At 52.9% G+C, this 13,571-nt stretch overlaps 3 protein-coding genes across 5 annotated transcripts; 2 read left to right on the top strand and 1 right to left on the bottom strand.

Moving 5' to 3' along the window:
* Positions 1-1,070: 1,070 nt before the first annotated feature.
* Positions 1,071-4,081, top strand: Tnfaip8l2 (TNF alpha induced protein 8 like 2). Of its 2 annotated transcripts, none has more exons than XM_028857427.2 (2): positions 1,071-1,165; positions 3,015-4,081. In XM_028857427.2, the coding sequence occupies exon 2, from the start codon at positions 3,063-3,065 to the stop codon at positions 3,615-3,617; it is 555 nt and encodes a 184-aa protein (XP_028713260.1). In that variant the 5' UTR covers positions 1,071-1,165; positions 3,015-3,062; the 3' UTR covers positions 3,618-4,081. The 2 variants fall into 2 exon arrangements, with proteins under 2 accessions (XP_028713260.1, XP_037062773.1); XM_037206878.1 differs by lacking the exon at positions 1,071-1,165 and adding an exon at positions 1,177-1,956.
* Positions 4,080-9,967, bottom strand: Lysmd1 (LysM domain containing 1). Its single transcript, XM_028857417.2, has 3 exons — positions 9,103-9,967; positions 5,621-5,985; positions 4,080-5,250 (listed from the first exon to the last, which is right to left on the bottom strand). The coding sequence occupies exons 1-3, from the start codon at positions 9,280-9,282 to the stop codon at positions 5,112-5,114; spliced, it is 684 nt and encodes a 227-aa protein (XP_028713250.1). The 5' UTR covers positions 9,283-9,967; the 3' UTR covers positions 4,080-5,111.
* Positions 9,968-10,079: 112 nt separating this feature from the next.
* On the top strand, positions 10,080-13,088 carry LOC114683206 (sodium channel modifier 1). Of its 2 annotated transcripts, none has more exons than XM_028857415.1 (7): positions 10,080-10,248; positions 10,621-10,691; positions 10,943-11,031; positions 11,136-11,230; positions 11,351-11,439; positions 12,447-12,641; positions 12,918-13,088. In XM_028857415.1, exons 1-7 carry the CDS (start codon positions 10,198-10,200, stop codon positions 13,015-13,017), a joined length of 690 nt encoding a protein of 229 aa, XP_028713248.1. In that variant the 5' UTR covers positions 10,080-10,197; the 3' UTR covers positions 13,018-13,088. The 2 variants fall into 2 exon arrangements, with proteins under 2 accessions (XP_028713248.1, XP_028713249.1); XM_028857416.2 differs by having other exon boundaries at positions 10,092-10,248; positions 11,387-11,439.
* Positions 13,089-13,571: the final 483 nt, after the last annotated feature.

Below are 13,571 nucleotides of genomic sequence, written 5' to 3'. Positions count from 1 at the left end.
TTATGTAGCCCTGGCTGGCCTAGACCTTACTATGTAGACCAGGCTGGCCTAGACCTTACTATGTAGACCAGGCTGGCCTTGAACTCACAGAGATCTGTCTTCCTTTGACTCCCTAGTGCTGGGCCCTAAAGTGTGTGCCACCACACCCAGATGTGGTGCAATTTTTGGTTGATGGTTGATATGGGAGGGCCCAGCTCACTGTGAGCACCTGGGCTGGTGGCTGGTTGGGCAGTGATGGCGCATGTCTTTAATCCCAGCACTCAGCAGGCAGATGTTTCTACAGTAGACCAGGCTAACCTGGAACTCAGAGATCCCCCTGCCTTTGCCTCCTGAGTGCTGCTGGGATTAAAGACATGTGCATCCACTGCTAGAATTTTTTTTTTTTTTTTTTGAATAAGACAGAGTTTCTTTGTGTAACTTTGGCTGTCCTAGAAGTCCCTCTGTAGACCAGGCTGGCCTCGAACTCACAGAGATCCGCCTGCCTCTGCCTCCCGAGTGCTGGGATTAAAGGCGTGCGCCACCACCGCCACTGCTAGAACCTTAATAGCAAATACTTCTGCCTGGCTGGAAAGGGCTCTTTTTTCAGGCCGTCTAACAACTCCTACGCTCTGGACTTGGTCCTCTAGTGTTTCAGTTCGATGCTGACACCTGCTGGTCACATATGGCTCAGCCGCCTTAACATTGGCACCTGCCTCCTGCCGGTCCTGAAGGCCAGGGCAGTCCGGGCCAGTCTTACCTGCCCAGGCCTGAAGATGCCGGTGAGGACGCTGTCCTACTGCAGCCCTCGACGGTCTTCGGTGCTCTCTTCACCGATTCCCACCTTAAAACCTGGACTCTGCATTGTTCTCAGGACCGCGAGAATATTAGGCAGCAAGAAAGAAGCGGCCATTCGGGTGGAGGGTGCGCAGTCGGTCCTTCCCGCCTCAAGCTGGAGCTTCCTACGGAATCCCATTCCTTTTGACCTTTGTCTTATTTCTAGGTGGCTCTTGGGACACAGGCCTTCTTGGTGACAGTGGTGATGAACCGGAGGTTAGAGTAGGTGGGCGGGGCTTGGGGTGGGGCTAGACCAAAGGGCCTCTCACTTAGGAGCTTCTCCATTCTGTTAGCTCTCAGGAACATCCAAGGCAAGACTGACACCCGGCACCCAGCGCCCAGCACCCAGCAGGTGAGAGACTGGCTGTGACAGAAGGTCAGGTTTTGGGGTGACAGTGACAGGTATTCCTACCCATTTACCCTTACCTTTCTGCACTGTGAAACTTTCACTTGTAGAAATCTTGGGGCCTCACAAGAACCAACCATTTCAGTGGCTGGGGCAAGGCATATCTGAAAGAGAGGCCTGGCTTGGGGTGACGGCTGAGTGTAGCTGAGGGATGGAGGTAGGCAACGGGGTGTGTCAGAGGTATCTTCGGACATGGAAGTTCAGGGCTGCAAAGTGAAAGCTTAGCCAGGCTAGAGGTTCACGGGGATGACGCAGAGGCTAGAGACAGAAGGCAACTGACAGAGGGACCTTGAGGGGGCTGAGGACCTAACTGGAGATGGCAACAGAGGCCATGGGGAGCCAGGAAGGTAGGACGGCTCATCGGGAGCAATCAGACCCACTGGGGAGGTCAGCCCGGCCAAGCCCGGGGCAGGCCAGGAACAAATCAGGGCTGCAGGTTCCTAGTGGAGCGATCCAGCTGGGGGAGAAAGCCCCCCGGCTCTCCCCCTGTGCCTCTTCAGACTCCCGTTTTCATTTGGGGGAGAGGGTGAGGCAGCTCCCCATTGCGGTCACAGCCACATCCTGCAGAGCAGGGGAGGGGGAAGTAAGACGCAAACAAGCAGAAGCACTGGGGAGGACCATGGTGAGAGGGCCCTGGACTTAGCCCAGGCTACGCCGCCAGGAGGCCCTCGGCTCAGACCCCACTGCGGCTGCCCAGCCTTCCCCAGCGGGCCGCGACCTCATCGGCACCACTCCTGGTTAGAAGGGGTTTGGGGAGGGATGATTTAACTGGCAGCCTAACATTGTTCTGTAATTTCTTTTGATTGTTTTAAATTATGTACATGTGCGTGTGTGGCCGTGGAGGCCAGAGGTGCCGGGTCCCCTGGGGGCTGGGGTTATAGGCGACGGTGAGTCGTCTGTGAGTGTGAGTCAAGCCACCTCTCCGGCTCCTGGAAACCTGTTTTCACCATTTACTAGGACAAGAAGCTGAAGTTCTCTTCGCCTTGCTGGGCGGTGGTGGTACACGCCTGTAATCCCAGCACTAGGGAGGCAGAGGCAGGCCTGCTGTACAGCGTGAGTTCCAGGACAGCCAGGACTGCACGGAGAAATCCCATCTCAAAAAATGAAAAGTTCTCTTAGCCTGGAGATTTCTCATTGTAAAACAGGACTATTGCCCTTACGGAGTTGGAAAACTGAGGCAGTTCATATCAAGCCCTTGCACACAGTAAGTCTCTGGAAATGCCAAGTGCTTTTTCTTTGGTTTTTTGAGTCAGGGTGTCACTGTTTTAACAACTCTTGCTGGCCTTGAACTCAGAGATCCACCTGCCTCTGCCTCCCAGGTGCTGGGACTAAAGCCACCACCGCCCGGCACCAAGTGTTCTTCTCATTAGGAATCTGGAGACCCATATATGTCCCACTTCTCTTCAGGCTCTGTGGTACCCCAGCTGACATGGGCTTTTGATCTCAAGCCTGGAAACGCGAGGGTAATGCCTATGTTTCTATGGACGCAGGACATACAGTTAGTGTCCAAAACTGGCATGCGTTCCCATTCCCTGCCCAATGGGCACTAGGCTCTCCATCGGTGGCAGCAGTTTCCTGCTCTGAGACTCCAGTTATACCCACTCCTCCAGCCAGGGCGCTCCCTGCTCCTCTGTGCTGTTTTGGAGACGCACATGTCTTAGTTTACAGCAGTGAAGGAAAAAGCAGAAGCGGGGCTTACAGGATGGAGGGGCCCAGGGCTGAGGGAGGACAAAGCGGCCCGGCGATGAAAACATGAAAACGGGAGGGAAAAGCCATTTCTCTCTCTGTCTCCCAGGAAGCTGTGGCCTCTTCTGGTCACTGACCACACACCCACCCCAGTGCCATGGAGTCCTTCAGCTCCAAGAGCCTGGCACTGCAGGCCGAGAAGAAGCTGCTGAGTAAGATGGCCGGCCGGTCCGTGGCTCACCTCTTCATCGACGAGACCAGCAGCGAGGTGCTGGACGAGCTGTACCGTGTGTCCAAAGACTACACGCACAGCCGGCCCACGGCACAGCGGGTCATCAAAGACTTGATCAAGGTGGCCGTCAAGGTGGCCGTGCTGCACCGCAGCGGCTGCTTCAGTCCCGGGGAGCTGGCTCTGGCCACGCGCTTCCGCCAGAAGCTGCGGCAGGGCGCCATGACGGCCCTCAGCTTCGGCGAGGTGGACTTCACCTTCGAGGCCGCCGTGCTGGCGGGCCTGCTCACCGAGTGCCGGGACATTCTCTTGGAGCTGGTGGAGCGCCACCTCACCCCCAAGTCCCACGACCGCATCCGGCACGTGTTCGACCACTACGCCGACCCGGACCTGCTGGCTGCCCTCTACGGGCCCGACTTCGCTCAGCACCTCGGCAAGATCTGCGACGGGCTCCGCAGGCTGCTGGACGAGGGCAAGCTCTGAGGGCCCCGGCCCGGCCGGCACACCGGACTTCGGCAAAGTGACGGACCGGGCTTTCTAACCCTGCGCAAGTGCTTCTCGATCCCCTGGCTTCGTTCTCTCCCGCGAGGGACGCTGACACGAGGTCACCCCCACCCCCAAACAGCTGGCGGAGAAGTGAGCCTGCGGAGAAGGAGCCTGCGGAGCTGAGCGAGGCGCCTCTCCCATCCAGGGTCAGCAAAGGAAACAGCTGATTGAGGAAGATGAAGTGAAACTCGGGTCTGCTGCTCCCGGGAGGACTGCCCGGAACGGGATCCTCCTCCTCCTCCTCCACAAACCCAAGGAAGGGGCACTGGGGGCCAGGGGCAGGAAGCTGGCCGTCGGAAGCCCCCGAGATCTAGAGCTGGACACATCCCGGAGGCCGTGCTCCAGAGTTCCTAGAGGGGCCGGGGGAGGGGAGACACGGGAAATAAAACCACTCAAACATGTACAGGGCTCTGTTTAATCTCGCCAGCTCCGTACTCAGGTCTGACATAGAGGAGAGGTCGGGAAACAACACTCATCTATTCCTGAGCGGGAGCCAGGCAGACTCCAGGACCGCTGGGCTGCCATGCCTGCTTCCTCAGCGTAAGGAACAGAAGACAAACTGTACTGCAGATCAGGGCTGGAGGTCGCAGGGAAACACGAAGGGAGGACAAGGCAGGGGCGGGCCGGGGCTGTGCTCCGTACCTGCCTCCTCTGAACCCCGAGGCATCCTCTTCCACCCCTTAGCCCCACCGCCAAGCAGAGGAACGGGAAGAAGAGGGAAGTGGTGGACTGGAGAGCTCAGTCAGTACCCTACCCCACCGCCCTAGCTCAGTCAGTACCCTACCCCACCGCCCTCCTCAGAGCCGGGAGCTGGATGGAGTCACGAGGAACTGCGCAGGTATGACCCAGCTCCCTTCCTTCACCGTGAGCGGGGAAAGGACTCAGCGCTGCCCACGACTCTCCGTGGTGACTTTCCCTGGCTCTCTCGGCCTCAGTAACATGCTCCCCAAGGGAGCTGGGGAAGGTGAGCAGCCAGCCACCCCCACGTCACTGCTCTGGGCTTCCCTCTCTTCAGTGATACAGAAATCACACTGTTTCAGTTAAGAGGAGGAAGGAGTTAGATATAGCAAATAAATATTACTTCAATATAGCACCAAATAAATTAGGGAACATCCTTAGAGATGGGGGTGGGAGTCCTCTGCCTCCCTGCCCTAACCCAGGGAATGGTGAAAGGGGCAGCCAGGACACAAAAGAGCTTTGAATCTCAAGGAGAACTCTAGATTCAGCCCAAGAACTGGGAAAAGTTATGTCCCCGTCCCCTACTCTTGCCAAAAGTGTCCCCAGCTGAGGGAATCTTGACAAAGAGCCTGGGCAAGATGGCCGGAGAGGAGTGAGGCAGGCTGGGAAGCTCTGCTTTTGAGCCTCACCTCAGACTCCTCTCCCACCCAGCTGTCCCTTCAACATCATGTTCTCTCGTCAGTTCTGGAGACATCAGAGTTTGAAGATTTCATCTTCCTGGTCCCGCAATGTCTGGGTCCGAGAGGTCCGGGTCAGTGGCACAGGACCAAGGACCGCTTGCTGCTGCATCCTGGGGGAGCTGAGGTGGAGGCCCACACCCTCCTCAGGCACCCTGCAGGTGAGGGAAGGAAGAAAGAGCAATAGACTGAGGCAAGCGCCTGAGAAAGGACAAAAGAAAAGGTGGAGGGCGGCTGCCTCCCTTTGTTTCCTGAGGTGGATGGAGTCTCAATATCTTCTGGAAAACTACTTGCCTTAACACTGCTGCGTAGTTCTTACATTAGAGACAACTGTGAGAACACAGAACCCACAGAACCTATTTTCCCACCGCCTCACCCCATTCCAGCTCTGCTCACGGTCTTGGGAGCCATTTGGGGGGAAGGCTATGGTCTGGCTTTTCGGGCACGTTGGTTACTTATTAGTTTGTGATTCGCTGGGAGAAAAGGGTCCATGCAAGGACCCAGGGGGAACAGCTGCAGACTCACCCACTTCCCCCCTTCCTCAGCTTCTGGGCAGCCGCCTTCTTGGACAGGCTGATCTGTGAGTCGAGCTTCTTAAGGAAATCCGAGGCAGAAAGGTCATGGATGGGTGTGGAGGTCTCCTGGTGAGACGGCAGGGTTTCGCCCTTGGCCCGGCCTGAACCTGACTCTTGATTCCTCTTCCTCCTCACTGAATGTGAGCCAACATCATCCTTACTAGGTCGTCCCTCTTCCTCTCGGTCATTTTCCTCCTCAGAATCCAAACCATTAAATAGGTCTCTGGGCTCTGTCAGGATGGGGATGTAGAGAGTTTTCTTCAGGAAGATGGAGTCGTTAGTATAAAGGCGGTTTGTACGCTTAATCTGTTCCATCTTTAAAAGAAAAATCACCCCAAATTAATGACCGACAGTAAAATCTACCAATCTTATATAGCATCGAAAGCTTTTTGTCTTCCTTTTTTACTATGTAGGGCAGGCTTTTTTGACAACAAGCCTGGCTTAGTATCTCAGACTTTTCTTCCTGGTGTGTGTGGTGGGACACGTGCACTTGAGTGGAGCCCAGAGGCAGCTGGTTACCAGCTGAGCGCCTTCCTAGGCCACCAACTCAAACTTTGTAAGTAATTGTACAATTTTATTTGACTTCATAACAAACTAGCTAAACTATACAGGGATGATGTTAATCTCGTTTTATAGTTTTACAATTTTTCATATTTTCTAGTTTTAGGACACCTTCACATTTAAAAAAATTATTGAGGCAAAAAAACAAAAAGAAAAACAACCTACAACACTTTCATTTATTTAAAAGCTACTAAGCATAAGCATATAATCCCAGCTCTCTGGAGAGGCAGGAAGACCTTGAGTTCAAGGTCATTTTTGGTTACATGAGTTTGAGGCTAGCTTGGGCTCCCTGAGACTTGGTCTCAAACAAAACAAAACAGGTTAGTTAGTAGTATTTAAAGTCTTAATAATGAAAGCTGAGGGCCTGGAGAGATGGTTAAGAGCACCTGGTGCTCTTGCAGAAGAGGGTTCAATTCCCAGCACCCACATAATGGTTCACAACCATCTGTAATTCTATTCTTGGTTCCTGACTTCCATGGGCATTAGGCACCCCCATGGCACACAGATATGCAAGCAAGACATAAAAAATAATTTTAAAATAAAACAATAAGGCTGAGCTAGGTATAGTAGTGTACACACCCCCACCTCCCGGTTGTTTGGGACAGGGTTTCTCTGTGTAGCCCTAGCTATCCTAGAACTTGCTGTATAGACCAGGCTGGCCTTGAACTCAGAGATCCCCCTGCCTCTGCCTACTGAGTGCTGGGATCAAAGGTGTGCACCACTACTACTACTACTACTACCACCATCACCACCACCACCACCACCACCACCACACCACCCAGTGACAGTGCACATCTTTAATCTCAGCACTTGGAAAGAAGAGTCAGGTAGATTTCTGAGTGTGAAGCCAAGCAAGCTCCATTGTGAAACCCCGGTTAATAATAAAATAAATAAATCTGGGTGGGTTATAGTTGCAGCTCCATGGTACAGTGCTTGCCCAGAGTGTACAAAGCCCGAGGTTGGCTCCCCAGCACATCTCCAACAATTAATTAATAAATAAATGAAAATCTCACATGTGACCTCACATTCTTGCCCACTAACACCACACTCACTATTTCTCATCTGGGTTAATCATTCCGTTTAACTGCTCTTCCTCCTTGATGCCCACATATCTTTCTCTTGAAATCTAGAAAAATAAATCTGATTAACCCTCTAGCTGGCTTAGCAACTTCCTATGGCTCCTCATTAGCTAAGCAATAAAATCCAAATGGACAGGAAGTGTCTAGCCTTGTCTCCCTTCTGCATTCTACCACTGAACTACCCTTCCACTCACCAGCCTCCTCAGTCTTGTTGTATTGAACCTGGTCTGAAACTCTGAACCGCTCTGCCCAGGCATCCTGATGTCACCAAGCTTGGCTTTCAGACATTTTTGTTTTTTCCCTTTGAGACAGTTTCTGTATGTCCAGAAACGGCACTCTGTAGACCAGGCTGGCCTCAAACTCACAGAGATCCACCTGCCTCTGCCTCCCGAGTGCTGGGATTAAAGGCGTGCGCCACCATGCCAGGCAGCTTTCAGACATCTTTTAAACTTCCATGTAATTCAAACTATGCCGGAATTTAGAGACAGAAAGTTGAAAGGAAACTATTTCTGCTCTTAAAGAGCTTGTGGACTGCTGGAAGACAAGGAGATAAACATCTGGGTTAAACAGCTTTGTAGGGGCTGGAGAGATGGCTCAGTGGTTAAGAGCACTGGCTGTTCTTCCAGAGGTCCTGAGTTCAATTCCCAGCAACCACAGGGTGGCTCACAACCATCTGCCCTCTTCTGGTATGCAGGAAGAACACTGTATACATAATAAATAAATAAATCTTTAAAAGAAAAGAAAGAACAGCTTTGTAGAAGGGAACACAGAGAATAGTTCCTAAGTCTTGGAGGCCCACAGTGATGGTGCTGTGATCACACTCCTCAACTCAGCTCTCACAATACAAGAACACTGGAAGTTCCAGACCAGCTTAGGCTACACAGTGACGTGCTGACCAGAAAATCCACCCTCACCCTCGCCTCAAAAAGCCATCAGCTACCCCACTCTGCTTCCACACAGAAATGAATAGTTCCTGATTTCCTACCCCTTGTGGATGGATATCCTTCACATAGCCACTGTTTCCTCTCCATTTCTCAGGACAACCTCAATCACATGAGCACACCAATCGACACTTACGCTTTAGCTCCAGGAAGGGTTTCTGTAATGCTTTAAGTACAGCAAGCATGGAAATTTGTCTAGAGTCAACATCTGTTTGTTTGTGGTAAAAGAGGGTTTAGAGGGGAAGGCTACGACTTTAATTTTTATGCCTATCAAACTTCTCCTAGGTGTGGCCAGAAAGACTTGGTGGACGTAGAGGGTACTTGTTTTGTGCCTTTGGAGAGACAGCCCAGTCCTAGAGCAGAATAAGAACTAGAAACAGACACTTTAGGAACTCTACTAACTCAACTCTTCCTGACTTGCTGTAAATGTTTAGTCTCTCTCAGTTTTTTTCTGTGTGGCCAACAGCAGGGGCTTTGGAGTCAGACAGGCCTATCTGAAGCCGCACTCTGATACTCAAGTTATTTGACCTTGATCAAACTGGTTATCAGTCTTAAGTCTCACACTGATAGGGACACAAGGTCCAAATAGGTTAATGGCTGTAAGCCCTCCCCCTCATCCAACCCAACCCACAGGAGCTGCTCCTCCCACTGGGAGAGTGGGGCAGATGTGTCCCAATTCGATAGTGCTACACTGAAAACATGCTACGTGAAAACAACGTAAGAAAGAGAAAGAAGCAGACCACAGTAAATTTGTATAATGTCAGGGGAGGCTGCTTAGCGGGCCACCCACTTTCTCCTGGGGACTAGATCTCTCCTAATGGTCATCACACCCCACTCCTTGGAAGACTCACCGTCACCCCGTATCTGAGTGCTAGTCCAGCCAGGGTGTCTCCCGGCTCCAGCTGATGCTCCAGGCGTCTTTCCCTCACTGGGGAGCAGGATGCCTGTACCAGGCTTCCATAAGAACGAGTACGGCTCCCGTGCAGCAGCCCTGAGCCCCCGAGCGGAGGCTGTCTGGAGGGAGAAGCCATCTATCTCCTCAGGATGCCAAGATCGAGGGTCACGACTGCGGAAAGCCCGGCTAAGTGCCCAACAGCGAGGGCCGAACCCAAGGAACAGATACCCAGGGAATTCCTTTTCACGTCTCTCTCCGGTCTTCCCGCTCTCGAGAGACTACATCAGCCTCCTCCTCCTCCTCTCGCTGCTGTGTACCGAGCTTGGGGGCCACAGTCCGTACCCTAAGACGGCTGCCAAGCCGGTTACATTTCTCCTCCCTCGAGCCCCTTACCCATAAACATCTTCCCTGAGTCGTCAGTCGCTGACCTCTTCGACTTTCGGCGCCCCCTCCCCAACTCCTCCTCCTCGCAGGCCTGATCTCTGACCTTTGAACCCTAGACACCCTCATCAACGCTCTTCCCTCACTCTGTCCCCACCGCCAGCAGCCGGGGCGCCAGGAGCCCCCCAGCCTCTCTGCTCCAAATCAGGCCCACCCTAGGTAGATGGGGGCTGTGGACGCCGAGAGTTTGCAGTATTCGGTCCCCTGCGGTCCCCGATGCCTCGCTGCCCTCCGAAGGGTCCCGCCCTGAGACTCCGGCTCCACATACAGGTTCCTGGTCTCCAGACACCCGAATTCTTCGAGATTAGAGGGCCTGTCTTCAGGTGAGCGGTCAGCGCTTTGGAAAAATACAAAAATAACTAAAAGACTTCATTTCCCAAGAGGCACAGCGTCCTCGGGCGTCATAGGAAATGCAGGCCCCCTCAGGGCGCTGGAGGCGGGTCTTCCGGCCCCCGCGGCGCATGCGTGGAAGCGCGTCCCCGGAAGTACAGGCTCAACCGGGAAAAAGACCGGAAGCAGGGAAGGCGATCGCCTACTCTTCCTACGGTGGCCTGAGGGAGAGGCGAAGTCGGCGTAGGAGAATTTATCTTTTCTGGGAGTCACAGTCGCGATGTCTTTCAAGAGGGAAGGGGACGACTGGAGTCAGCTCAATGTGCTCAAAGTAAGCCCTCGTGAGAATCTGCCCACGGGCGGCGGCGGCGCACGCCTGTGATCCCGGCACTGGGGAGGCAGAGGCAGGCGGATCTCTGCGAGTTCGATGCTCGAGGCCAGCCTGGTCTATACAGCGAGTTATGACAGCCAAGGCTACACAAAGAGACCCTGTGTCGAAAGACAAGAGGGGGGGCGGAGAGAGAGAGAGAGAGACTGGGCCTGTTGCGACATCTGGGGAATGGGGTTTAGGGTACCACAACCGAGTGGTGCCTCCTTCTTCTACCCTGTGATCTTCATGGCCCCGTTCCATTTGACTATTCGTCCCTCTTATTTTCCTTTCATCCGTCCCACTTACTCGTTTCTCCTATCCTGCTCGCTGCAGAAACGAAGAGTCGGAGACTTGCTGGCTAGTTACATCCCAGAAGATGAGGCGCTGATGCTGCGGGATGGACGGTGAGCGCGAAGAGGGGATCGAGCCTGGGGATTTGCGATCAGAGGCTCAACCAACTTTTGTTGCTGCGGAGAGCTGGAGCACAATAGGATTCTTTGGTGGGAAGTGGAGATTGGGAGAGGTGGAGATCGGAAGACCTGGGACTTGGCGGAGTGCTTTGACAGGGATGGCCCCTGCTCCAGCAGGAACGCCTGGACCGCCCGCTCTCCAGCACACACGGGTTTATCATTCCCTTCTCTTCTCTCTCCCCTAGCTTTGCCTGTGCCATCTGCCCCCATCGACCAGTCCTGGACACCCTGGCCATGCTGACCGCCCACCGTGCAGGGAAGAAGCATCTGTCCAGTAAGTAGAGGAGAAGCGGGGGAAGGATGATAGAGAATAAACTCCCAACATCTTGGCAAGCCACCTGGGGTTGTGCTTTGCATTCCCTTTGCTTTTCTTCTCAGGTCTGAAGCTTTTCTATGGCAAAAAGCAGTCGGGCAAGGAAACAGCGCACAGCCCAAGACAGCAGAGTGAGTTGAAGACAGCAAGCGAAGCGGAGGTGAGAGGGCAGCCAGCTGTTGTGCAGGCGGCCAGCTGTTGTGCAGGCGGGGCTGCATGCAACAGTGTGGAAGGGACTTTGCTCCTGACAGCCCTGACTGTGTCTCCTCTCCATTCTCAGGCTCCTTTGCTAACCCAGACTCGATTAATCACACAGAGTGCCCTGCACAGAGCTCCCCACTATAACAGTTGCTGCCGGAGGAAGCACAGGTCTGTGGGGTAGGAAAGCCAGAAGCGGGAAAGGGTAGAAGGGAATAGATGGTTCTAAAGTTAGTGCTCTCCAGTTGCGTTCTGAGAAATATCAGTCTTGTGGAGACGTCGTCTAAAGAAATGATAGTTTGTGATTTTAAAATAAATTTTAGGGCCGGGCGGTGGTGAGTTCGAGGCTAGCCTGGTCTACAGAGAAAGATCCAGGAAAAGTGCAAAGCTCCACAGAGAAACCCTGTCTCGAAAAACCATAAAATAAAATAAATAAATAAAAAATAAATTTTAGGAAGCGGAGACTAGTAACTCTGGGCCGGGGGTGGGGGGGTGAGGGGGGGTGGCGGCGGCGGCGATGGCTATGGCAATGATGCACACCTTTAATCCCAGTACTCAGGAGGCAGAGGCAGATAGATCTCTGAGTTCAAGGCCAGCCTGGTCTACAGAACGAGTTCCAGGCCGGCTAGGCTACAGAGGAAAAAACAGAACAAAACATTAGCAGGGCATGGTGATACACTTTTTTGTTTGTTTCTTATTGAGAGGGGATCACTTTGTAGCCCTGGCTGTCCTGGAACCCTGCTATTGAGACCAGGGTGGCCTCGAACTCACAGATATCTGCCTGCCTCTGCCTCTCAAGTGGTGATATTAAAGGTGTGTACTGCCATACCTGGCTATGGACAATCTTGAGACAAAAACTCAGGAATTTGAATTCCTCATTTCAAAATCTTTCATATGTAGAATATTTAAGACCTTATGGAACTCAAGCTGGGTGTAGAACTCAGGAGGCGGAGGCAGGTGAATCTCTGTAAGTTCGAGGACAGCCTTTTCTACAGAGGTCAGTCATGAGTACATAGTAAGACCCTGTACCCTATCTCAAAAAAAAAAGAAAAAGAAAAAAGAATTTTTTTTCTTCAGGAACTCAGTCTAGGAAACACTGCTCTTGGGGCTTGGGAGGCACTGGGTAGCTGCTGCTCTCCTTCACTGCATTTCACAGGCTTGGGTTCTTTTCTGCCCAGACCAGAAGCCCCCGCCCCCTCCGTCTCCAGTTCTCCGTCGCTAGCCCCAGAGGTTGGACTCCAGAGCGCAAAGATCAGTCGGGAACCTGAGCCTAGGGCAGGATCGCATGCCAAAGAGTCGTCAGCTCCCCTGGCCTCTGCACCCATGAGCCCCACAAAACGACGAGTCCTGAACCATTACCTTACCCTCCGAAGGTCAGTCTGCTGATTGCGGTCCTCTGGTTGATTCATTTTTCCCTGGCTTTCCTTTTTTCAAACCAATCCAGTTGCTTTTCTCTTATAACCAGGAAGTTTTATTGTTACATTATTTGTTTATTTATGTAAGGACGCACTACAGAGATGGTCAGAGGGTAACTTATAGGGGTTGGTCCTTTGTTTCTACCCTGTGGGTCCCGGGGAGGGAACTCAGCACCCTGAACCTTTTTCATAAAACTCTCCTCTGACCAATTGTCTTTTCTCTGATGCTTCCAGCTCTGGATGGGTCCCAGATGGACAAGGCCGATGGGTCAAGGATGAAAATGTTGAGTTTGACTCTGATGAGGAAGAACCCCCTGACCTCCCCTTGGACTAATGCCCCCTCTCCCCATTTGTTCCACAAATAAACTACAGTGGGGCCTGGGATCCTAATGACCCTCGACTCGGGTTCCTTGTCCAGCCTTAGGATTTCAAATCTGTTCATCTTCAGCCTGGCCACTCCTTCCCTGCAATGTGCATGGCTCCCGTACTTCTGACCCCTCCCCCACTTTCTACCAAAGCCTTGCCAAGCGTCAGCTGTGTTCAGCCCGGTGCCCTATTAATAAGTCTGTCAGAAAGAGGTCTCTGCCCTTCATGTAGTCCGACTCCTTCCCCGCCTCCACGCTATCTTTTTTTCTTCAGATCACATGTGGACTGCGATTGGGCACTAAGGGGCTCTGGCCACCTCTGTCTGCAAAGAGGACTGAGGACAAGTACCCTGTGAAGAGACTAAAGCCTTTGGCAGATTTACGGGGAACACGAGGGACAGAGCCCCCCTCCTCCTAGTAACCTGAACCTCCCTGCCTGCTGATCCCTAGAGTATAAATAATCCTTTGATGAACTGGCAGTAACCCTCGAGGGGTAGCGCCAAGATTCCCACCCCAGCCCAAG

This window comes from Peromyscus leucopus, chromosome 6, assembly GCF_004664715.2.
Source record: "Peromyscus leucopus breed LL Stock chromosome 6, UCI_PerLeu_2.1, whole genome shotgun sequence".
NCBI lineage: Eukaryota > Metazoa > Chordata > Mammalia > Rodentia > Cricetidae > Peromyscus > Peromyscus leucopus.
The sequence above is the reverse complement of the archived record's forward strand: the minus strand, read 5'-3'. Positions and strand labels throughout refer to the sequence as shown.